Here is a 25,273-nt window from a genome sequence, read left to right on the forward strand (position 1 = left end):
ATGTTTCCCTCGGACTAAAGCTCTACCAAACTCCTCAGACGCTGACCAGGGACTCCTTGGTCTATAGCCCCAGCCCACATCCCTCAGCACCCCGCCACTTGATGCTCCATCCACAGCAAACTAGGAGGCTTCCCACACAGCACCATTTTTCACTCCCTTGGCCTCTCGCGGCACTTTCTGCTTCCTCTGGACCACCCCACCTCCTAACTCACCAGAAGCCTCTTCCAACCCTCCTGCCAGCACCACCGCCGGTGGCTGCTCTTCTGTGCTCTCCAGCACCCTGCACCAGACTCCGCCACAGCAGGACAACTGCAAACGTCCTTGTCTCCTGTGCAAGACGTAGTTTCCCAAGGGCAAGCTGCTCACGCCACCAAATCTGACTACGGACATTAGCCCCACGGCGCGCACGTGAGTATGATTAAATGTTTGTTGACCGAAAAACCAGTCTCGGCCCCAGAGTAAGAGATGTGTGGACTGTATGAGTCCCACAGAATCCAGGTCCTGGGCCACAGGCCTGGCCTACCTCAAGGGCTCCTTGTTGTTTCTTCCTGGGCACATCAGATGCCCTGAGAGTCCTCACCTGCTGTTCAAGCCCTGCCCATGAAAGTCCCTCCAACTTCTGGAAGGCTCTTTGGGCTGCAGTACTGAACAGTGAAGAGCTAGGACTATCTCAGAGAGTGGGGTGACCCCTTCCCACCCCTTCTAAAACAAGTGAACAGAACCCAGAGAAGCTCACAGAAGGGGTAGAATGCTGCCTGGAGGACTAGAAAAGATGCTACTAGAGATGGGCCTTAGGGAATAATGATGATGATAATACAAAAGAACCAAAATTTATTAAGCACTTACTAAATGCCAGAAATTGTCCTGAGGGATTGAAAATTATTATTTTATTTACACCTCACAAAAACCCCACAAGGAGACGGTAATATTCCCATTTTATATATGAAAAAGCTAAAACAGCAAAGGAATACGAAGTAGCATGCCTACGGTTCACACAGTGTGGAGGAGGTGGGATTCAAACCCCACAGACCGATGCCTGGATCCACCGATAACTCTGTGATTAACATTACAACACTGACAATACTCAGGAGGAGTGGGGTCTCCAGGCCCAGAGACCGGGAGGAATAAAGGCCAAGAGGCCCATGTGGCTGTAAGGCTCACCCGTGGGTAAGTGCTAAAGTGGGAAAGGAGATCGTGTCAGGGAAGACTTCGGAGGCCACAATCAGAAAGTGAAGTTTATCTCACAGGCTACGGGAAGCTGCTGGGGCCGCTGGAGGAGGGCGATGAGAGGTTAAGAGCGGAGATTAAAAGGTGTGGTCAATCGAGAGAGAGAGCGTGCGAGGAAGAGCGCAGACTGAGGGGGATTCCTAAGTGTGGCACCATGTGAGCAGAGACGCTCTCCTAGGGTGGCCTGTTCTGCCGGCCTGGAGCAGACAACTGGCTCAGAAAGCCCGTGGTACTCACAAGTGGTATTGGCGGTAAGTGGTACTGGGGGGCCTGGGGAGGATGGTGGGTGACGTTCCATGGGCAGCAACAAACTTTGCTCTCTGACCTTTCTCTCTTAGGGCACCAGCGGCAACAAAGAATAGGACTTCTTGGTGGAGTGTCCCTGCGTCAGGGATGCCCTCAATCTATCACTCCCCGGGTCCGTGACTCTGCCCTGCCTCTCCAGGGAAGCCGCAAAGGGTCCGACTCTGGCCCCTCTGACACTGGTGCATTCTGGGAGTGTCCATTCAACTTTGCAGATCTGGAAGCCTTCACCACCCCCTTGACCCTTACAGACACCAGCACAACTCTTCCCCTGGCATCCTGCCCAATGCCATGTGCGCCATCCTCATCTGGACCGTTGGTAAACTCCTGACAAGGAAACAAGGTAGCTGTGCTCCCTTTCTCTCCAAGGACAGGCTGGGTATTTGCCCGGTCCTATGTAGTTATTTTAAAAATTGGGAACCTGAGGCCTGGAGCTGGGGGGTACAGGCCGACCCCAGAGCAGAGCGCTCTCAAACTCCATAGCAGAGGAGTAGAGCTAGAAAGGCAAAAAGGATAGAGCCAGGAGAGAATGAAGCCATCTCCCCCTTCGTCTCCAAAGGCTCCATAGGCCACATCCAACTGCAGAGCCCACCTTATCGTGGATCTGCTCAGCATACACCCGGCTTGTCATCTCTGCTCTGGTACAACACCCAGTTCTCCAGTTCCTGACCCAGGCTGCTTGTGAGTTATTCCTAAGACCCTCCGGGGCATGGGGTGGAGACTTTCTTGGAAGAAGCCATGGCATCCTGCCTTCCTGCTTCCCCTGGGTTGTGAAAAGGATCTAGGGCAGGAACCCACATTGTATGTACCAGGAAGAGAGAAGTCATGGGGACTGAAGGGTCCCAATCCTGGCAGAGCCAGACCCAGTGGAGATCTCTGCATATGACTGAGCCAATCTATAACTCATCCCAGAGAACCTCGCCTATTGGTGCCTGTGCTCATACAGGTGGGACAGAAGTCCCAACTTCCCCCAGCCCTGGGTGGGTAGTACCTTCATGGATGGCCACTGGCTCTGGCCCCCACCTTCCCCTCGGGCGCCATCCCTGATTAATGATCTTGTCTTTCTGATTTATGAGCAGCCCCTCTAGACGAGGGTGGGCGCCCCTTACGGCCCCGCCCGCCCCGCTCAGCTGGAGTAGGAGAGAATTATTAAATAAACATCCATACGTCATTCCTCCCCCCCCATGCCGGTTGCGCCGAACCCGTGCGGCCCGCTCCCGCACTGACACGGAGCAGCGGCGGTGATTCATGGGCAGCCGGGCCCCGAGCCGCGGCCCATACATCATGCCAGCAGCACTCGCGGCCCCGGCCGAGATAAACTGATCAACCACAACGGGCTGGAATGAATTTATGACAACACAAAATGGAGGGAAACAAATGGGAGGTGACCCTGGGCCACCGACCCGGCCCTGCACCAGCCTGCAATCCACTCTCCTGGCAGGAGGCAAGATGGAACACTGGCCCTAGAATGAAGAGGCTGCCTTTTAACCCCAGGCAACCTAGCCTCCAGGAGAGAGAGGGGTGGGGTGCGGGGAGGTAAGCAGTGGCCAACAGCAGCAACTCCAGGCAGCTAGAGCTGGACAATGCCACCTCTGGGGGCCAGAACTGGCCTTGCTTGGGCTTCCGGAAAGGCAGTAAGACACCCAGCTGATTTCAAGTCCTTGCAGCTCCTGGGGATCCAGGCCAGGGGCTGCCCAGCCCCATGTGAAGTGCTAACGGATCCCCTCCCCACCTGCCAGAGAACCTAGGCCAAAAATTCCTACCAGAAGTGAGGAGACCCAATGCTCCTGCCTAAAACCCACTGCGAGCGCCACCCGGGACAAGAAAAATGAAACCAATTTAGCTCCCGATTAAGAAACAGAAACTGGAGATGAATCAAGTGCACCGGCTGGGCTGGGCGGCCATACATCACATTCCCGGGCAGAGCCGCCGCAGCGGGCAGGCAGGCAGGCGGAGTGCTCCTCCCGCCGCCAGGACTCCCAGGGCAGTGGCCCAGCGATCAATTCACAGAGTCACGCTTAGCACCAGCTGGGCCCCACTGCCGGTCGTTTGCCCAGGGCCGCAGGACTAAGCTATGCTCCGGAGGGCCAGGAGTCCTGGCAGCAGGCCTTCCTGCTTGCAGAGAGCCCCCTCTCTCCCCTCCCACTGAACTGTCGTCCCAGGGGCCCCTCTCCTGGTCAGACACTCACTTCTCGATGTCACTATTCTTGCAGGTCTTCTGCATGGCCTCCTGCTTGCTGCTCTCACCGTTGCTGGTAGATGGCATCTCTGCTGGGACAGAGGAGCAACTCATACTCTGGCCAGACTGGGCAGCACAGGTGAGGGATTGGGCTTGAGTCAGTCACCACCACCCAAAGGATGTCCCCTCTCCCCCACGACTCCCAAGGTGGGTCAGGACTTACCGTCACTGGCCCATTTAGAAAACTCAGGCGTGATGCGTGTGCTGGGAGGGCCGCCACTAGGGAAAGGAAAAGAATAAAGTGAACCCTAAAGGCAGACAAGAGAGCCCTGAGGGTGGGTACTGGGTTGACCCCTGCCTCAGGGCTTCCCATCCTTCTATCCCACCCACCCAAGCCTGTGCCCACACTTGCTTTAGGACTGCGCCCCGGAGTGCCTCTCTCTCCTTGGCTTCACCAGGCTCCTCGCCTGTGCAGGGGATGACGTCAGCCTCTGTGTATCTGGCATGGTGGTCAAGGACAACAGATCCTAGTTTGCAGTAGGCCGTGAAGGTTGAATCCTGGTTAAAGCTTTGACACTGACCCCAAGGAGGGGTGGATGGAATGAGCAAGTACCAGAGGTGCTGGCTACTTTTTCAATTCCCTTTGGCTTATCCCACCAGCCCCATCTTGCCCCTCAGCGCCCCAAGGATACTGCGGCTTCCCATACTCCAGAGTGTCATCCCCATCCACATCCAGGTCAGCGTCGCTGTCCGGATTCTCTTTGCCACTGCACATGACGAAGCCAGAGCCTGTGGGAAGCAGAGTGTGAGCAGGGCCAGGGGCCAACAAGACTACACCAAAGGTGCCCCTTCTGTTGCCTCTAGGTAGGGCTCAGGTTTGGGGCCAGGTAAGGCCTAGGCAGAAATTTGGGCCTGAAACATAGAGACCCAATTACTTAGGTACTCTTGGCTCTGATGTTTCAATCCCTTTCACTCTGTACACCTCATCCTTCTCCTCTGCCACTTCGTGCTGCTCCTGGTGGTCTCTGCTCATAAACTAGCCCATTCATATACATTGTCAGGTCCTCAGGAGACACTCAAGCTAGTCTGCTGTCCACCTGTCTTCCAAGTCTAGGAAGAGCAGGAAGAGGACACAGAAACTCAAGGTCTACAAAGCCACCGCCACCCAAGACCTGGGCATCCCCTGTGTCCCATGGTCCACCGTGACAGTCCATCAGAGGGAAGAGCAAACTGGCTAGGGCCAGTCAGAGCCACACAGCAAGACCCCCAGCCAACGTCCTGATTTTGGCCGCCAGGTCCCTGCCAGCAAAAACACCAGGCAGCTGTTCAAATATTTGGTGTCTGAAGCGCCTGACATTAATTATTCATCTCCACCTCACTCAACCCAGATTCCTGGACAAGTGCAGTTAGAAAGGGATTAGGAAGGGACGGGCGAGGGAGGATAGGCACGCACACCTGCTTCTCAAAGCAATCCACAAAGGCAACCAGGCTGGGTGGAGGCAGGGCCACGGGCCAGGCAGGTGGCTGACCCTACACCAAGGTGCACTTGGCCCAGCCACAGGCAAACCCTTGGCCAACGGGGAGGGGTGAGAGGCTGAAGCCACATTAGGGCCCCTTACCTGCCCTGTTGCTCTGACACCCAGACTCACCCTTCCTTATGGGCACAGTCAGGGGCCACAGAGCTGCTTCTCCCTCCCTGCCCCTGCCTCTGCTCCGTGGTCTCAGACCACATCCCACTGGCAAGCGTAGCAGCCCTGCCAGGATGGACAGAGATGAAAAAGGTGGAATCTGTGGCAAGTAGAATCAGCAAGGAAATCCTCAAAGAGGTGGGGAAGCAGCTCGGGGTTCTGCCTGATGATCTCGGAAACATCTTCTTGTCCGTCCTCTCCATTCTCATCAGGACAACAGTCTTATGATGGGTCCTCAAGCCTCTTATCTGTTCCTTCATCCTGCTTACCAGATGGTTCTGACCCTTCCTTTCCTGGCTCCAAAACCAGCTGTGGCTTCCCACTACATGCATAATCTCCTCAGCCAGATCCATCAAGATGTGGATGTACCTACTTGTCCACCTTTGCTCTTTTCCTCATTTCACTCCATAAGTGCTATGCCTACAGATAGACTCTTCACTACACCTCACACAACCCCATATGTCCTGCTCTTGAGACTTTTGCTCATGCTATTCACTCCATGTAGAATGTTCTCCATCTTTCGAGCCCATTTCAAGAGCATTTTCTTCCTGATCTTCCTTCTCCCACCTACGCCTCCGGTCTCCGGTCCCACAAAGGTTTCACCCATCCCGAAGGCAGGTAGCACGAGGGGAAGAGAGCTGCTAGGCACTACCAGGGGCCACCCCTCCCCGACAATCCTCATTTCCCCTCCGCACCAAGGCACCAACAAACTCGAGGCAGCAGGCAGGTCACAGCAGGGCCATTAAGCTGAGAAAACACCAAGTTAAAGCTCTGTCCCCTGTTCACGGCCAGGTATCCTGACAAGCAATTCCCTCCTCGTGGGTGAGTGGCACCTCTATAAACCCTCTGACAGTCTGGGAGACAAACCCTGCCATCAATCAGACTATAGCCATCAGGTTCACTTACAGCCTGTGCCCCCGAGCCCTGCCAAGGCCCCCTCCCCCAAGTACACACAGCTCAGCAGCCGGCCTCACATCCTCGCCTCGGCCGTGCCCTGCCCAGCCCTGCCTGGTGAGTGTACAAAAAGGAAAGCAAAGGACCCATGGCAAAGCTGAGGAAACGGTGCCACAGAGCTGCCAGTTAAGAGTCCCAGTTTCTCAACATGGAAAGTAGCCCTGTGGCCTGAAGTCCTCTCCTCGGCCAGGCCTGGACCAGGACTCCTACTCCAGCGAAACATAGCTACTGTGCTTTCCTCGACCCTCCATGTCTGTTCGCGCGACAGTGCCTTCGTACATCTTGTCATCTCTCCTCCCTCCTGGTCTACAAAACAAACGCCGGCTTGTTCTGCAAGTCTGACCTAGCTCAGCCATGCCTCCTGCTACGAACTCACAGTGCCAATGCGCACAGCTGCTCCAGAAATACTTCCTGAATGAACTCACCCCAACAACATTCTTTCAACCTTCACTGAGCTCATCCTCGGCCTGGCTTGGCACTGGAGACACAGAGTTTCAAGATCTGATCTCTACCCTTGAGGTGCTGAGTGTAGAGACTTCCCCAGGTATTTCTACATAGGTGTCCCTTCCTTGGTGTCCACCCAGACTCCCGCGCGACACCAAAGGCATAGTTGTTCCATGTATTGTCACAGTCTCTCATCAAACTGCAAGCCCAGGTCTGACTCACTGCTGTGGTCTCAGCATCATCCAGCAGAGCTGGCCAGGCCCACAGCTGTGATGGCTAAACGGTGACAGTGCTGTCCTGTTAGGTCCTGAGAGCCCTGTGTCCGAAAGGAGGCTGAGGCCCAAAGCCTCTCAGGACACAACTTTCCCTGCCAGACCCCAACCCCAGCTGGGCAGTGACGACCTGCCAGGTAGGACAGAGAGCATGGCACATCTTATCTGCCAAGGAAAAGGCCTTTCTGTCTCTGGTCTGAGCGGTTTACCATGACCCTGACCCCACCCCCCAGTGGAGACAGATGTTGGGAACCTCTCCCTACCCCCACAGGTGTTCAAAACAGGCTGCTACCGCCAATTTCCCTCTTATGCTGCCCCAGCCTGCTCCAGCCTCCTTCCCAGCACATTAAACTTTATTTTCTTAATGAAATGTCACTTGCTGACTTCTGGCAGAATCATAATAAAAAGAAACTGCCATAAAGCCGTTGTATGCAGACAGCAGCCCCCCCTCCCCCCCAGCTTGCTTTGAGAGGAAGGCTCCATAGCGGTTTTATGTTCTCAGCTGCTGGAACATCCCAAGCCAGTGCTCATAGGCAATACGGCACACAGAGCTCCTTTCCAAGCCTCTGGCTCCTGTTCCATGTAGCTCTGGGGATAACAAGCAAGCTGCCACTCCTGCTGCTGCTATCCAGGGAAGGGACTCAGCTCCCAGGACCTCCAAGATGACCTGGGGGACCCTTCAGCCACCAGGGGAGGCCCCTTGCTATGGCTCAAGCCCACCGAGAGTGGCGCAACGTGCTGGGCTGCTGTCTCTAGGCAAACTAAGCCTGCTGGTCAATGATGCTCAGCAGAGTGGGTTCTGGAAGGGTAGGCAGTGTGAAAAATCCCTTCCCTCCAAATGAATACTTAGCAACAGAGAAGAAGAGGATTAAGTGCAGAAATGATAGGCAAGTCTAAATTTTATAAAAATGACCCCTCTTCCATAAACTCATTTCTTTCTGGGTCATCGAGGAGAAGAAAAAAAAAAAAATCAGTGTTAATTTAATCAACTGATTAGGTGATCGATTGAGAAACTGGAGATGCCCGTTCACTGGGGGCACTAACGTCCTGGAACCCGAAACCACAAAAAAGGAGCCATCAATTTCCTCACCTGCTGCTCCGAACAAAACCTGAGCCCAGGGAGAAAGGAAAGTCTTGGGGCCCTTCAGAGGCCATGCTCTTGGGGGGGGGGGGGGGGGAGACGGGCAGCAGCTTCCGGAGAGTTTTACACTGGAATTAGTTACAGATGCAGTTACGGTGTCTTGTGTAAACGCCATCGATTGGGGAGCTGACAGTCTGGGGAGCTGCGATGCGGGACAATCAATCGGCCTGCAGTGTCACCTGCCACCTCGCTGAACAGTTGACAATGCAATTATCCAGTGTGGAGGCAGGGAGTTGGCGTGTGTCAAACGCACTTAGCCACTTTCCGGGCCTCCTCAATAACGCGTTTCACTGCCTCACGTCAGGAGAGACGCAGAGAGACGGACGCCGTTTGAAACCATTGATACTTGCTCCTTCTGCCTGCGCTCCCTCCGTCCCAGCTTAACAACTGTGTTCCAAAAGGCCATTAAAATCCCTGTCAGTTGCCACAGGGGACAGAAGGTGCCCTGCTCCCTGCCACCTCTCCTCAGCCCTCCCAGCAGCCAACAGGTAGAACTAAAGGTGGCAGGAGCTGGAAGGCAGCAGCCCTAGTCCTCCCCGTTCCAAGACTGCCTCCCGCAGCCGGCTGCTCCGACACCTGTCACTGACCCGACCACGCGGCGGGGCTGCACCGGGGGACACTTGTAGCTGCGGGGGCTCCCATCTTTTGGGAATGAACATGCCAGAGGGGGCAGCAGCGAGGGGAAGGCCTAGTTCTCTGTGCCCTGGGACTCACAATAGCTGTCGGCCCCTGACCCAGAAGCTGGTGACGTTTTAGCCAGCTACAGCCCAGTGAAAGATCGGCGTCAGAGCTGCCCTGCCTGTCCTCTCCATGAGGTCTCATCCCAGGCTACAGGAACCAGCCTAAATCCGAGACAGGAACTTGAGAAAGATGTAGTCGCTAGGCCAGGATCTGGGTAGGGCAGAGGCCTGCACAGCTGGTTCTCTAAGTACCATCATTCTCGCTCCCCTCCACCTGTTTGATTCAAAGGGGCTCAATGCTAGATTCTAGTGACTTGTTTCCTGTCAGGGCTCACAGATAAGCTGCGGCACCTTCTAGTTCCTATGCAGTTTCCTGGGAAATGTTTCCATCTTGCCACACTCTTGTGCCCGCCCCCATCACTGTTACCTTATCTGAAACCAACCATTCCCGTGTCCTCTCTCTCTAGCTAGTCCATTCCAGAACGATGGGCTCCAGGCTCCCCAAATCCAGCTGGGTGAACCTTCACTGGCAACCAATACAGGGGAAGGATCAAATCTCACCATAAGTCTTTTCTAGGACCCAGGAGCTGGAGATAGGAAATGAGGAGAAAGGTGTGGCTCGTTCATCACATACCTCCTTTGACTATAGATAGGAGCAGGTTTGTCCCCAGGGGCTGTATAATTAGTTTTTTCCTGAGGCCTGCTGCTCTAGCCCAGAGGCCCCTTGCTCTGCCCAGGGCTGGCATGGTGCCCCAGAAGAGGATCTTTTTCTCCTAACTGCTAAGCTCTCTCAGGGGAATGCTGGGGAAGCACTAGGCCCCATGCCACCCTTTATGCAATTCTAAAGCTGGGTGGGGGAAACAGCAGTAGCAGATTAGGTTCTGAGAGGACATCAACAGCTCAGGGACATAGCCCAGGATTTCTCTGAGAACTGGGAAGGCCACAGTATTTCCTGGACACTGAAAGTTTTAGGTCTTCCGACCTACCATCTTGAAATCTTTATTTCCTTTAGCCTCTTAAAGATCTATTTCTAGCTGGGCCTATCTTGGTGCTGCTTACTTACCTGTTCTGTCTGGTCCTTCATTTTGTTCTAGAGTCCCAATTCCAAGCACTGCCGGGCCTGAGCTATCTGGGCTTTGCCCTCGATAGCCACAGGTCCATCTTCAAGGCCTGTTCCCCTCAGCCAAGTATCTCCACCAAAACTCTTGCTTGTTCCTTTGCTCCATAGCAGATTACATTCAAGGTAACAGATCTGCTCCATCAGATCAGTTCCCAGTGGGCCTGGTGGGAAGCTTTGCTGAGGATGACGAAGGGGCCCTGGTTTGGGAGGAGGGATAGGGGATGATCGGATACAGGAACTTATCTGCAATTCTTCAATTCTTTCATATCTAACAAGGACAGCAATCTCTGTTCTGTCAGCACATACAGCGCAGCTTAAATGGGCCTCACCACTCGCCCGCTCATCCTGCCTCTGCTCCCTCTCTCTGAAGTCGGCTGGGCAGCTTCTTCAGCCGGCGTTATCACTCCCTCTAACCGGTCTTGGCAGGCAATCTAATTCCTCCTGAAAAGGTCACCGCCATTTTAACTGCCTTTCAATCACATTAAGCACGCGCTGCCCGGCTTGCGGCCCGGCCCGCCCGGCGGGCGATCAATGCGCCGCACTGACACCAGCCCGCCTGGCGGGGCCACACCCAACCCCCCAAGAGTTGGGGCCTACCAGTCCTGGCCAGGGAGGGTAGACTGACAGATGGCCAGCTTCTGCAGACGGGGTTTCAGGGGCAGAGGCAGTCAGGATCAACCAGGGCCTCCTTTGATGCCCCCCCTCCCCCCCACCGAGGAGCCTCAGCCTCCTCTGCTCCACTGCGCCCCGCTCTCTGCCTCGTGGCCCCTGCTGATCTTGCTGTAAAACAGCCTTTCAAGTCTGCTTGTCTTTTGACTGCACTAAGCTGTTTAAGAGGCAGCCGCAGCTTCTATCAGGCAAGCTGGAGCCATTCTCTGCAGATAAAGGCACCTCCGGCCCTGCTCCCTCTTCAAGCCTCACTCTCATTCTCGCTCTCCAAATCGCTCAAAGAAAAGCCCCCTTTGAACTCCCCTCAGGAATTCTTGAAAGGAACCACCTCACAGTGTAAACACTCAGGGAAAACTGACACCCGCCCAGGGCCTAAGAGCACTGCACACCCGCTCTGCAAGTGCGGCCGGGCGCAGGGGAAATACTCTGTCAAATCAGGAGGCCCCATGTATGTAGCTTTATCCTCTGTAAGCCTTGTCTGGTGCCCAGAAGGCATCAGGTCCAGCTCAGTGCCAAGAAACCTAAGAAGTTGCCACAGTAATGGAAGATGTGAATATCTGCAGCTGCCAACTGTGAACCCAGAGCAGCATCCTGCAGCTGACCCTGATGGGCCACCACTAGACACCTGTGTGTCCCGTTTCCAGGATCCTGGGCTTTTTGCTGCTCATCCTCCTCCCAGGGCCTCAGACACTCTAAAACTACAGGACAGGACCAGAGTGAGGTGGCAAATGAACTTTCTCCAGCTCAGGCTGGGGCAATGGTTTGGGCTGATTTACCGTCCTAACTGACACACTGGCTTGCCCCAAATCCTTGGGGAGTGAGAGAAACCCAGAGGCATAATGCCCCACCTGGACTTGGAGCCCCTCCACATATCCAATCTCCACGGCACTGTGGAGACCACTCCTCAGGACCAGCCCATGCAGCACGGCCTGGACAAGGCAGAGACCCTCTTCCCAGCTGCTGTGAGATTCCCCAAGGACCAGACCCACCAGTACTCCCACGGGTGTTTGCCCAGAGAATTGGAGGCAGATGGGAAGCAGATTGGTTCACTTAATGATCGTAAGTCGAAGGGCCAGCTGTGCTTGTGCACAGAAAGAGGAGAGCTGGAGGCCAGGAGGCAAACTCTTTCCCTTTTCCCCTGCCCAGAGCAGGAGAGTCTGACAAGAGGACATGACCCTAGGCATCCAACCAGTCTACTGTTTGACATGGGGTGGGGGGGTGGGAGACTTCCACTGGGCGAAGCCATAGCCCTCCAAGGAGCTGGAAGGGCAAGGGAGCTGTGCAAAGCCCTGCAGACCCCTCTGCAGCAACTGGAGCGAGCCCAAGGGAAGCGGGGAGCAGCTGGGCCCAGGCCCCTCTTGCTTCAGGGCAGAGGGCGCCCAGGGAGAAGGGATGGGATCAGAGCTAAAATTAGATTCACCAATGAAGCTCATGGGAGGTCAAATTTTGCCATAACTCACTCTCTCCTCTGTAACTGATTTCCCTGACATGGGGCTGAGGAGGAGGAGGAAAATCCAATGTGTTTGCCTGGAAGCCCTCAGGGCCCCCAGTGCTGGAGGTGTACAGCAGGTTGCTGGATTCTCATTTATCAGCCTTAAGAGGGATGGAGTGATAAATGCATAACCGTCCCTTTAATATTTTATGCAGGTGCTAACGCGGCTTGGCTGTCACCTTCAATGCATCACCCGAGGCTGAGAGCCCCCCTCGTCACTCCTAGCTTGCAGCCTCACAATTCCATTTCCCCACCCAAATACATCCATTTTAATATGCACATCACAGGCAGGCAGCACGGTCACAAAGGAGCGCTGCCAGCAGCAGTTCCCACGTGGTGGAACGGGTGACCAGCCACCAGCCCTGACCTCTCGGCTCCCAACAGATGGATACCCAGCAGAGGCCTGGCCACCAGAGCACCAGTGCTTTACGTGTCAGCCGCTTGTACCTCGGAAACCACCTTCCAGGAGAGTGGTGGCCCGTATCCGCTTCTGCCCGCACCACTCATACTCCTCAAAGCGGTTGCTGTTTTCATGCTCGATGTCCACGGCATCATCCTCGGCCACGCAGGAGCCTTCCCTCTGTGAAGAGCAAAACAGGATCAGGGCTCCCGGGCCACCACTACTTGCTCCCCCAGGTCTACAAGGAAGGCACAGCCCTGGCCCCCAGCTCTAGCGCTCCTTTCAAGGAAACCAATCCAGAAGTCAAAGAACCTGGGCCTCTTCCCAATAATTTTCCACTGGAGCCCCAGAGGAGGAGTGGAAGTGTGAAAGGAAAGGAAGAGGGTGAAGAACAGAGAGGAAGAAGCTGCTGAGACCACACGGAGACCCCAACACAGCCTCTACATCTGGGGGCAGTCAGCAGCTAGTGTCAGGGGAGCAAGGGGGGAGGGGAGAAGAGGTAGGTAGTGATGGCCCCTCTACCTTAGAAAGGCAATGCTCCACATGCCTACTCATCTCCTGCTCCGATCCTGCCAGGGGGCGGTTGCACAGGGGACATACCTGCCCTTCATCTTGCTTCCTCCGTTTCATTTTCCCAATCCGAGCTGCATGGAGAAACCGAAAACAAAGCACAGAACAGGCAGACGGTCACTGTAGCTCCCAGGGTCCCAGTGGAGCTGACACATCCTGACCTCTTGCTAGCCATTAGCCCTTTTGTTCAGTGCCTGATCTGGCCCTCATTATGCAGCACCTTCTGCTCCTCTGGGGACTGGGCCTTGCCAAGAGCACCTGGGGAAGAGACTGGTGCTAGGCCAGCAAAGTATCCACTCTTTGGCCACAGATGGCTCAAGTTCAACCCATACCTTCCTCCCTGCAGTGCTCAGTAAGTCCAATGAGCAAAGACTCTCCGAGTTGCTAGGTATCTGCCCAGAAGGCCAAGACCATGGGCTCTCTTAGAGAACATCTCTTGGCTAGAGCCCAAGGTCCCTCCACGGGGTCAGTTTGTCTTGCTGGTCACTCATCAGCTAAAACCCCTTTTGTTCCTGGGCCAAGGGCCCTGTGGCACAGCCCTCAGTGTCCTACCTAGAATCCCTCAGGAAGATTTTCTCTCATGTCCACTGGTCCCATTTTTTAAAACGGAATGCTTCATAAATTTGCATATCATCCTTGTGTCGGGGCCATGCTAATCTCTGTATTGTTACAATTTTAGTGTATGTGCTGACAAAGAGAGCACTTCACTGGTCCCATTTTACAGAAGAGGAGACTGAGACCCAGTCATAAAGGTATAGAGGATCTGAGTCAGAGAGCCCATGGTACCTTGAGAGGACAGCTTTCATTGCGCCTACCCAAACCTGTTCCATCATTTCTAATCAGTGCAGGGGGCTGGCAGGCCCCTGAGGCAGACGGCTGCCTGCCATGCTGTCCCGCAGGGGGCTCAATTCCAAAGTGCACACTGTAAGCCCAAAGCACTGCTAATTAATGCTGAGAGATGCAATCATTTCTAATTAGCTCACTAATCCCTCTCTGCAGCCCTCCTGTCACTGAAGCAGGAAGGGGTCAAAACAAGGGACTGCCACCCTCCCCGTGCAATAGCAGGAGCAGAGCTAGCCACTCTGAGATCAGACTGACTGAGGGGAGCCAGCCAGGGAGAAAATGGTTCCCCACTGTAAGGCCAGGAAAAACTTTCTCATGGATATTGACCCTGGTGGGAAGCTCATGAATGCAGTTTAGGGAGGGGGACACAGGTGAAAGCTGATGTTACAATTTAGAGCTTCAGCTATGTATTAGGCTCAGCATCAAATACCTTATACAAGGTAGCTCATTTAATTCTATATTCAACCCGAAGCAAGGTTGCATTATCCATTTTAACAGAAGACAAGCGCTTAAGGCTCAGAGAGAACAAGGCACTTGCTCAAGTAGCTAAAAAGTGGCAAAGACAGGAGAAATCAGGCCTGACTCCATAGGTTAGAATGCTCTCCTCTCCTAAGAGTACCACACCTGCCCCCTGACTGATAGCAGCAACAAAGACTGATCTGTGAGTGTGCTAGAGCACTAAGAATATGTACATGGGGACCTACCTCTTGCCTGTTGAGAGTCTGAGGCAGGGAGCTACTCCAACTCCAAAATAGTAGCTCTAGGAAGACCCAAACCAATAGGAAAGCCATCACCCCACCAGAGATGGCATGGAGTTTGAGAAATCTTGGTCTGTAGCCTGGCCCCAATCTTCAATTTCCTGTGCTCTCACTACAGGAGAGAGGACTATGAGTGCCCTCCTTGATTTTGTAGACAAAGATCTAGATCCCTTCACCTTGACTGTCCTAACACTTGGAATTTCAGGCTTGAGCCACCTTGGCACCCTGCAGCCAGGGCTGGGATGGAGAAATCATCAGAAAGGCCAGGGACCCTGACGGTTCTTGAAGCCCATATGGAGCAGTGGGCCAATACAAAGGGCCTATGACAAACACTTATGACTGAATAAAGAAATGAATCTTACAGAACTACCAAGGAGAGCATGATACTGGACACTGTTCTTGCCCAAGCCACCCGGGACAGAAGATCCCTTATAATCCCAGGAAAGCACCCTGATGGGTTGGACAACATCTGAACATTCTCAGATAACCAAGGCAGGTTTGGTTTAACTTGCCATTCACCTTGTAAGTCCTGAACTAAGCTTACTAAAGTGTAGGTAGTGTTTGCTTAAGGAGGGAGAACGACACGGTCACAGAAGCACAGATTTTGGAGGTAGACTTCAGTTTAAATCATGGTTCAGTTACATCCCATTTGCGTGATTTTAAACAAATCACCTTCTCCTCTCCCAGCCTCAGTTTCCTTATCTACAAAATGTGTTACCACTTTCTTCTTAGAAGTGCTATGATAATGATGCTTAACATGGTGTCAGGCCATAACGAATGCTTTCCCTGTCCCGGATCAGGACTCAGCCAGGCAGCAGAAACCAAGTGGCAAGAGGTGGGGATCCTGAATGTCCATAGCCTCACTCACTGACCAGCTGGCCCAGAGACCCTAAGCCCCTTACAGCCAATACCCAGATATACCACACCCTAGTCAGCACAAAAAGCTCGGTTCATCCAATTGTGTTCAGCAAATAGTAATGCTCCAGAGGTTTGAATCCAAAAGGGGGGGGGGGGCACCAGGTAGTGCATACACGACGTGCTTTCAGAGAAGGCCTCTAAGAGCTGTCGAGCCCACGCTGATCACCTTTGTGAAATGTGGGCCGACTGATAACTCAAAGAGCCCTGGGATGAGTTAGTTCCTGTTGCCGTGGGAACTCCAGATCTCACTGCATTGTCAAGTCTCAGCAGAGAGGCTGTATTCACACTACTGGGCGCTGATTAAAAACTGGAAGAAAAACATTCTCAGCGCCCTGCCGGCTTGTACAGTGAGGTCCCAGCAGTTTGCAAATTCAAAGCTGAGCTCCCGAGTGGAATTGTGTAGCTTGTTCCTCATTCTCTGGTACTTATTGCCCGCCAGGGTTCTTGAAGGCCTTTAGAGAGGCGTGGGCAAGAGCTGGAACCATAACCTCCATTAGACAGACGGGGAAACTGAGGGCGGCCGCCTTGGTTAGCACTTTCTCAGGCGCTGTGACTGCGACGAAGCCCAACAGCCCAATGTCGAAGAGACCCAGGCAGGCCTGGAGCTGCAGGCAGTGAGGGAGGGAGGAGGCCGGGGGTGGGGCGGAGGGAGGGGCCGGGCAAGACTCACCATTCAGTCGGGTCTGCCGGTTGGCTCGCACTCGCAGGAAGGTCTGGGAGAAGATCCCGGGCAGAAGCAAAAAAAAAAAAAAAAAAAAAAAGAGAGAGAGAGAGAGAGAGAGCGCGTCAGGCGCGGCCTGGAGCCCTGGCCCCCGCCCCAGCACTGGACCCCGGTCCCGGCCTGCCCCGCCCCAAACAGCCCGTAAACAAACCTACTTCCTCCCTCCCGCCGGCCCCCCTGCTCCGCCGGCCGCTCCGGGCCCTCGGCATAGCCGCCGGGGGATGCTCTAACGGGACCCCGTGGCCGCCGCACGGTGCCGCCCCAACCCCGGTCTCCGGTGCTCCGGGCCCTGCGGCCACCCGGCCGGCGAGGGCGGCGATGCGGGCGGATTCCCCCCGGCTGCCCGGCGGCGGCGGCACCTCAGCTCCCACCGGCGGCGGCGGCCATGTTGGCCCTGATCACGTGACCCGCTGCCGTCGCGCGCCGGGGTGAAAGTTCACGATGGGGGGGGGGCGGCCGGACCAGGACCAGGAAACAGCTGCTCGTACTCCGGTAGTAACCGGCTGGGGCCGCCCTGGGGTCCCTCCCACCGTCCGCAAAGCCAACCCGCCAGAGTTTTAGCGGCCGCCAGGTCCTCCCACCGCGCTCCACGCCCCCTGCCAGCGCGGGGCTCCTTCCGCCCGAGAGCCTCAGTCCGGCCCCCGGCCCCGACCTCCGCCTCCCGCGCGGGTAGCGCTTTGCTGGGGAGGCGGCGTCTGGATTCCAGGTCGCCTCCGGGCGATCCCACCGAATGTCCCAAACTGTCCCTCCCCCAGCCCCTGGCCTTTCTGTAGTCCCGTTGCTAGAGGATTCCCAGTTCAGCTGTCTCTCGGACAGCCCCTGGAGGTTTCGCAGGCACCGCACGCCAACGCGGCCAACGCGGAACTCGACATCCCCCAAACAGCCGCTTTCCTCCTGGGTGCTCGGATACCACCATCCACTCAGTTGTGCGCATACCGGAAACGTGAGAGGTGTCGTCGGCCCCACCCTCCTTCCTGCCTCACACTCAGTCCAACTTTAGATGCCAGAGTCCATCTTTAAAGGTCTCTTAAATGTTCTCATCTCCACCTCTGTGTATCTCCTACTCAGCTTTCCAGGCCTAAGCAAAAATATCTTTTCCTCCCGTTAGAGTACTTCCATCTCTATCTTCATTGTGGCTCATACAGATTTTTAGGGTGGACTGACCACTCCAGGGTTGGGGCCACATGTGGGTCATATGGGTGAACCCAGGGCCCTGCATAGCGCTTGGCATAGCATATTTCTTCAATGGCTATACCTGCCTTGGATGTGACTGCTCTAGTTCATAATCTTGTGAGCTCTCAAAATCTGTCTCGCATCTGGCCTTCTGGTGTTCAGTTTCTCTCCCTGCGACCCATCCTTCAGACTACACATAATGTGATCTTTGTATTGAACAAAATTGACCCTGTCTCCCCTCCCCCACTTCTGTAAATCCTTCAATGGTTCTCCACCTGAGATCTGCCGCATGGCATACAGGCCTTATGTGACCTGCTTTTTTCTTCAGACTTTTCTTCTACTACTTTTGCTCTCTCCCTTTGCCATCTTGACACTCTACCTTTGCTGGGCTAACTGTAGTTCTTTAGCACTCCGTGCTCTGGACTCTGGACTAGATTATCCTCCATGCCTCCATATCTGCTGCTTGGTTAACGGTTGTTCACCCTTCAGGACTCTGGGAAGGCTCCACTTTTCCCCAAAGGTTGGGTTAGTTGCCTCCTCTGAGTTTTCACCATCCCTTGGCTTCCCTCTGATCTTGTATATTGTGATTGTTTACATGTGTGTCCCTTCTGGGGGTGGGGTCATCTCTATCCAGTCACCCAGCACAGGGTCTAGCATGCAGGAGGTATCAGTGGGAAGGGGAGAAGGATATTTATGAGGGAAGCCCCTGAGCCCAGTGCAGGGATGGGAAACAATAAAGGATTCAGGGCCAAATTCCAGTTCAAATTCTGACTCTGTTACTCATAATTTATGTGTTCCAAAAAAAGTCACATCCCCTCTTTAGGCTTGTTTCCTTAGCAATAAATTGGGGGCAACGAATCCTAGTCTGCACAGTTGCTATGAGGGTAAGATGAGGTCATGGTTAAGGGAGTTAGGTAACCCAGCAGGGGCTAAGTAAATGGGACTCCAAACCAGAAACCAGACCTCCCCCCCCCCCACTCTCCTGCTTTCAAGACTTAGTTCGATGAGTAAAAAAAAAAAAATCCAACATAATTGACCAACTAGTACATGCCAGGCGTTGTGTAAAGATCAGGGGAGGGGATACCCAGCTAGTCTCTGGGGAACTTTCAGTGTCACCTCCTACCAGTTCCCCTTGTATTTTACATGCTAACAAAACTGAACTGCTAGCAGGTCCCCAAGTACATCATTCTGTGATACACCTCTATGCTCTTTGCACACAGGGTTGCCTTGAAATGGCAGACCTTCTTCTTTGTCCACCAGAGTGAACTCCTACTTGTCCTCTGAAACCCTGTTCAGTTGTTACCTCCTCTGTGAAGCTTGCTCTGATTTGCCCCTCTTTACACTGTGCTGTCCCAGAAACTTATTTATAACTGTCACAGCACTTAAAACACTGGGCTATAATTATTTATTTGCAAATCTAACCCCCTGAAGGCAAGGACACTGGGCTGAGCATGTTTGAGTACAGGAAGGGTGTAAAGAAGGATGAGACAAGGTCCTTGCCTTGGAGGAACTCCCAGTCTAGTGAAACAGTCATGCTCATTGTGATAGGTTAAATATGGCCACAATTCTTTGCGGCTCCTTCTGTAAAGAGCTGCATTTCCTCATCCCTTGATTATGGGTTAGCTTTGCGACTTGTTTTGCCAAGTTGATGTGTGAATTCCAGAGTCTAGGCTTCAAGAGGCTTTGCAGTTTTGGCCTTCAGTCTCTTGGTGTGACACTGCCCTGAGGCTGCCAAGTAAGGAAGCTGATCTAACCTACTGGAGGATAAGAGGCCACATGGAAGAGAACCAAGGCATCCCGATCTCCCAGAATGTGAGGCTTTCCAGCCTAGTCAATCCTCCAGCTGAATGAGCTGCATAAATGAGGAAAGGCCCAGTCAACTGAAAAAAAACCATGAGAAACCATACATTGTGTTAAGCCACTAAGTTTTGAGATGGCTTATTATGTCAGTAAGTAATGGAAACATAGCTAAACAGGTGATCACAATATAGGATGATAAGGGCAATCATAGGGACATACAGGGGTCATGAGAAGAGATAGCTAATCCAGAAAGGCTTCCTGGAGGAGATGGTATTTGGGCAGGATATTGAAGGATAAATAGAAATGTGATGGGGTAGGGTAAAATAGTCCCATTAGAAGAAATGGCATGTGTAAAAGTGTGCAGGCAAGAAAGGAATGGCACAGCCAAAGGGAGTGGTTGGCATTAATTACGTGGGGATAGCCTATAGGGTTCATGGAGGGCAGTATTAGGAATGGCAGCTGGAAATACTGGTTGAACCTAAATCAGAGAAGACCTCAGTGCCATGCCTTAGCATAGCGTGCCTATGCCCCCTGGTAGTTCTTTTCCTAGTTGGGCAGGGACTGAGGCTGAATGCTGTGCCTGAAGTAGAGAGGGTGGCAGAATGCCCCCTAAAAGCAGGGCTCTGTCCATCCCTTTGGAGTGGAACTCTCTGGTACAGAGCCTTGTCTCCCTATCAGACCAGAATTCCCTGGGGTCGGGTCCTTTCTCCATTTACACTAGGGTTGTCTGGGTGAGAGCAATGTTCCCCAGGGGCTGGACTGGACTGCCTCTCTTGAACGAAGGTTTACGAGAGTAGGGATCCCTCCCCAGGGTTAGCACTTTGGACTCTGCAGTTTGAGTCCCATATAGAAGCACAGGAGGTGCCAGTGAGGCTGGTGTCCACTCCCCCGCTCCCTTCTCTAAGCTCTGCACCCTGATGCCAGGCTGTGTCAATTGGGAGGAAAGGGGGCCCAAGGAGAACATCTCTTAATTCCAACAAAGGTTCCTGTGTGCCAGCAGTGACCCAGGTCCTCTATCTGGGATTATAGGTCCCTGCTGCCTTGTCTTTCCACATCCAGTCAGGGCTTCTGAGTCAGACCTGTTTTCTCCTTTTACACTGGGGCTTCCTGAGAAGCCCTATTGCCATTTAGACAAATGTTTCTTGGAGCAGGGCCCTGTTTTCTTCCATCTGACTGGGGCTCCTAAGGGCAGGACTCTGTCTCTCCTCAGACAGAAGCTTCTGGGGGAGTTCTTTCTCTTTCCTATCACAAAGGATATCCATATAGAGCTAGGATGTTACCCTCAGGCCCCCTCTTGCTGTGATCTTTTGGGACTGTGTGATTACTCCCTTCCTCTTTGCCCAAGGCACTCACAGGTAATGTCTGCCTGTCTCTCTCTGGGTCTGATACCAAGGTTTGGCAGGACTGAATAGTTATTTGCTCAAGGGATCCTGGTTTTGAAGTCTTCAGGGGATTTGGGGCTATGTCTCTGGGTCCCTCATGAAATGAAACCACATAGGATACCTCTTGATGAACGAGAAGCTTCAGAAATGCTCAGAGCCCACCAGAACCCAGGTGACCTTGGCATCACTCCTTAAAACCCAACTGTAGAAGGCCCATTCCCTGACACCTGTGCCTTCTGGCTTCAGTTAGGGGCAGTGGACACAGAGGGAACCAAATACAGTTCAGGCTTCTCTTCTCCCCTCCCAGGGAGGGGGAGGAGTTAGCACCAGGCAGGCCCCTCTAAGCTTTCATCTACCCCCTCCTCACCTGGTATCTGTCTGAGTGGTGCAGGTCCTCAGTGGCAGAGGAGTGTGGTGACGCTGTTGGAGACTCTCCTTCTCTCTTGATGGAAGCAGACAACAGGAGGGACTGGAAGAAGAAAAGGGACATGTCGCCTCAGGCCAAATGAGACCTGCAGTCAGTCAGTCCCCTAGACTTCCTAGTGCAACGGAGCTTTGGGGAGAGGGGCAGAGAGGAAGGCAGAGGGATAGTCTCAGCCACTCTTGAGAAGGCAGGCAGGTGTTGGGGTCCCGGGGGTATGGTGGTGGAAGAGGATGGCTTGATTCTAGAAACAGGTAGAGAACTTCAAGAGGGTCCAAACCTCCCAGACCCCAGGTAATCTCTGCCCCGGTGGGGCAGGGCTCCCTGCCCACTCCCAGTGGGCTGAGATGATGTATGCTTTGTTCTCCCTTAGCAAGCAGAGACTCTGGGACCCCCCCTGAAGGGTTGGGGGCAAAGCCACATACCTGCTGCCCTGCCTGCCCCTAATACAGGCTGACGGCAGCCCTGCCATGGAGACAGTAAATTAAATAGTATGTATGAGTTTCCTGCATGCAGCTAGGGATGTACGCTGGGTCCATTTATCCCTGCGCTGCGGCAGTGACCCCAGCAAGAACCCCAGCAGAACTAACCCCCCCCACGTCAATCCTGTGCAGCCTCTCCTACATGCGCCTGCGGTTTAGATTAATAAACTGTCTGCTTTACATTGTGTGCGAGCGCCACAATTCTAAATACCACATGGCACGTTCAGCCGGCTCTTGCCAAGGCCTGTTCAGCTGCAAATGGGGGGCCTGGAGGCCTGAAAGCAATCCCTACTTCCTTCCCCCACCCTTTCCAGCCTGCACGGCTCGGAGCCGGAAGCATACAATTCCCTAGGAGGCCTCCCCAGCCTAGAAACCATGCCAAATCGCCAGTGACAGCCCAAAGAAAGCAATTTGGGAAAGATGGAGCAGCCATTTATCCTTCATCTCCGACCGAGCCTTAGGATGTGACCCGCATGCGGTGGCCAAGCTGCACATCCTCAGGCAAGGGCCCTGGGAGGGGAGGGGCAGCTGCTGGCCTGGCAGGGCTCCCTGACTCAGCCTCTCCCCAAGAGCTGGCGGAGGAAAGAGCCTGGGAAGGGCCTGCAACTTGGAGCCCTTTCTTCACCCAGCCAGGCAGGCCCAGTGCAGATTAAGGTGGGCTTTCAGGCAATGTCCTTCTCCTTCTCTGGTCCCAGGGAGGATGCTGAGGAGGGGAAACAATGTGGGGGTCTCTGCCCCCCGCCACGAGAAAGCTCCCTCTTGTGTGCTTTCTCTCTCTCTCTCATTCTCTCTAGGTTAGAAGCCCTGAGAGGCCCCAGCATTACACCTGGGGCAAGCAGAATAAAAAAAGGTCACTGGCGCTTTTTAAACATGGACCAAAAAGCAGTAAAATGTGTTTTGAAAAAAAAATCCCGGCATTAAATCATGACTTTTTGCCTGGCTCTTCGCCTCATTAAAAGTGGCCTTTTGGAAGGTAAAATTATCATTGTAAGCGATAAGATCTTTAAGAAAATAATTCACGGCTTCTTCACCCTTTAATATGATAGCCGCCACCGGCTAATTTTTTTCTTAATGGCAATGAGGCCATCAATCTTGTCTAAGGCCCCCTCGCCCTCTCCTCCTCCTCCCTCCCTCCTTCTCCCTGTCCTCTCAGTCTCTGGCTTGAACCTTCTACCTCACGCCTCTTCCACCCATGGCCCACTTCCCTACAGCCTCAGCCACAGGCCGGGGATAGACCCTGAAATGGTCAGCTTTGGGGGCGTGAGCATGAATCTGGAAGTGGGTGAGCCGGGGTCCTTGCCTCTGAGTCTGATTATCAACATGCCTGTGTCCGTGGTGGCAGGATCCACACATGTTTTAAGACCTCCTGTGTGAGTATTCTGACCTCGGTAGTGTGTGCATGTGCATATGCGTGGGGCCAGGTATGGTCGTGGATTGCATCTGTGTTCATCCTTCGAGCACAGGCCTCACTGGGGTCCAATGCCTAGCCCTGACAGCCATGCTCAGGTGTCAGGTGTCAGGTGGCAAGGGCTGGCCTACCTTCCTTAACCACAACCACTGAATGCTGCAGGCATCCGCGGGTGGGTGGCTCCCCACCTGCATGGTCCACAGCTGCGTGGCAACACCCACCTTTTCTCTTTAGGGCCGGAGGACTTTGCTTCCTTGGGCAGGGCCTACATCTGTCTCTGCCCCTCATTCTGTCCAACTTTCTGTGTTGAGTGATTTCCTGAATGAAGGTGCAAAATCCACTCCCACCCTTTCTGAGGCCTCCGGGGAAGTTGGGTCAACCCTTGGAGGTAATATATTATCACTCTGGCTCCTTTTCTCCAAACTGCCCTCTCAGATGTCACCAGTGCCTTTAAGGCTTCTTAATGCAATGGTTCCCTTCTCCAGACTTTCTCTCTTCAACTGCTGACCACCCCATACGTTTGGAACTTTTCTCCCCTAAGAGTCTGGGGTACCAGGCTTTCCTGGGCCCCTCCTAACTTGTGACCCCTCCTCCTCTACCCCTTTTCTGGTGCCTATACCTTATCTTGACCCCCCAGTGCAGGGGTCCCCAGATTCTCTAGTTGGCTTTCACTCTAATTTCTCTGTGCACGCCTCCTGACTGATTTCATCCATTTCTGAAGCTTTAACACTCACTCCTCACTCCCTATAAAAAGGGCCAGGGTTTCCTGCCTTTATGAGTCATTTTGAGAACTCTTAAGAAAGGATGTTGCCTTACTGAGGGTGAGGAAGGGGACACTCAGTGAGTAGGGTCTAGTTCTCCTCCTCAGATCCCCACTCCCTCAAAATCATCACCTTTGGGGAAGCAGTACCATCTGCCTCTGGGGCCACCTATGGGAGTTCTTGGTACAAATCATGTCATTGTGCTAAGGCCTCTCTGGCCCCTCCTTTGAACCAGCCACTTGCCCTTCATTCTTCCTTTCTCTGTCTGATGCTTTCAAACCTCTCTCCCATAGTATCTGTTTAGAGGGGGCAGATTGTCTCCCCAGATGAACCCAACATCCTCCCTGGCTCCCTGCTGCCCTCAGGACAAAGTACACACACACACACACACACACACACACACACACACACACACACCCCATGGCCTGGCTTTGAAGGCCAGTGCACTCTCTGTCTTGACCTGCACTTCTGTATTTTTCTTTACCTGCTACAGCTCACCTTCCTCCTTTGAGTCTTAATGTCCGAGCCCCCCATGCCCCCAGGTCATTCTTAGCTTTGACCCCTGTCCTGACTGGAAGAGGAGAAGTCAGATGAACATACTCTGGCTCATGCTCAGACTACACACACACACACACACACGCACACACACACGCACACACACTCAAGCACACAGGTTAGCCCTCCGCCTCAGGCTGACGATCAAACCCTGGAGACGGTTGGGCATCCAGGAAGAGCTCCTTTTCCTCGAGAGGAATCAGTTATGGGTAGGCCTAGGTTAGGATGGGTAGGAGGAAAACACACAATTGTCCACCTACCTTGGGGGTGCCTGGAGCCATGGCATCCTTCAGAAGGGAATTCTTGCTGCCAAGAAAGAAGAGAACAGGGTGACCATCCCACTTGCTGCCCAGGGAATGCAAGAGAAGAATAGCAAGAAGACCCCAAAAAGAGAAGGCATAGCCAGCTTAGCCCAGCCCCGTGCAGCCAAGCTCTATCAAGGCCATTCAACCCCAGCTGGCCCTGACTAGCTCAGCCTCCATCAGGGACCCGTGGCAAGAGCTGGGAGGGGGACATAAGACACTAGGCCTGGTAGGCTGCCTCGTGAATCTGAGGAAAGAGGCTTTACCTGACTCCTGGTATCAGCCCTGAGGATTCTGCATATCCTGGATGCCCCCTTCCCTCCACCTCCTGTCCCCAGCCTGCTCTTAGCTCCTATGGGATTGGGGTGATGGAGCTGACATGGCTCTTGTCAATTCTCCCTCCAACACGCTGCAAACTGCGTTAGGCCAGGAATGATCTCCCCCTGATTCAATTTGTCAGCCCCAGGCCCTCCGGCATCGGGCGCGGCAGGCGGGCGGGAGCTGGGCCCTGAAATATGGTGGGCGGCTCGGAGCAGGCGGGGGCAGGGGCGGGAGGTGATGGATGGGCTGTGGGGGAGGCGAGGACTGTGTTTAATAACAAAATTGGTAT

At 53.9% G+C, this 25,273-nt stretch overlaps 1 protein-coding gene and 1 non-coding gene across 4 annotated transcripts in view; both read right to left on the reverse strand.

Moving 5' to 3' along the window:
• Positions 1-25,273, reverse strand: part of RNF220 (ring finger protein 220) — a 214,319-nt gene that overhangs the window by 2,552 nt on the left and 186,494 nt on the right. Inside the window, exons 3-11 of one of the 3 annotated variants that reach the window (XM_078073250.1) lie at positions 24,622-24,667; positions 21,102-21,203; positions 16,329-16,371; positions 13,092-13,213; positions 12,617-12,749; positions 4,402-4,498; positions 4,122-4,208; positions 3,933-3,988; positions 3,720-3,798 (exon numbers count right to left, since the gene is read on the reverse strand). In XM_078073250.1, the coding sequence (XP_077929376.1) occupies positions 3,720-3,798; positions 3,933-3,988; positions 4,122-4,208; positions 4,402-4,498; positions 12,617-12,749; positions 13,092-13,213; positions 16,329-16,371; positions 21,102-21,203; positions 24,622-24,667 (765 nt within the window). Of the gene's footprint in view, positions 1-3,719; positions 3,799-3,932; positions 3,989-4,121; positions 4,209-4,401; positions 4,499-12,616; positions 12,750-13,091; positions 13,214-16,328; positions 16,372-16,534; positions 17,302-21,101; positions 21,204-24,621; positions 24,668-25,273 lie in introns of those variants that run through there. The other 2 variants (XM_078073251.1, XM_078073252.1) reach the window with 2 other exon arrangements.
• LOC118545371 (U6 spliceosomal RNA) lies at positions 13,739-13,842 on the reverse strand. Its single transcript, XR_004922061.1, has one exon. It is a non-coding gene; the product is annotated as a U6 spliceosomal RNA (small nuclear RNA).

Source organism: Halichoerus grypus, chromosome 5, assembly GCF_964656455.1.
Source record: "Halichoerus grypus chromosome 5, mHalGry1.hap1.1, whole genome shotgun sequence".
In the NCBI taxonomy this organism is placed as follows: Eukaryota; Metazoa; Chordata; class Mammalia; order Carnivora; family Phocidae; genus Halichoerus; species Halichoerus grypus.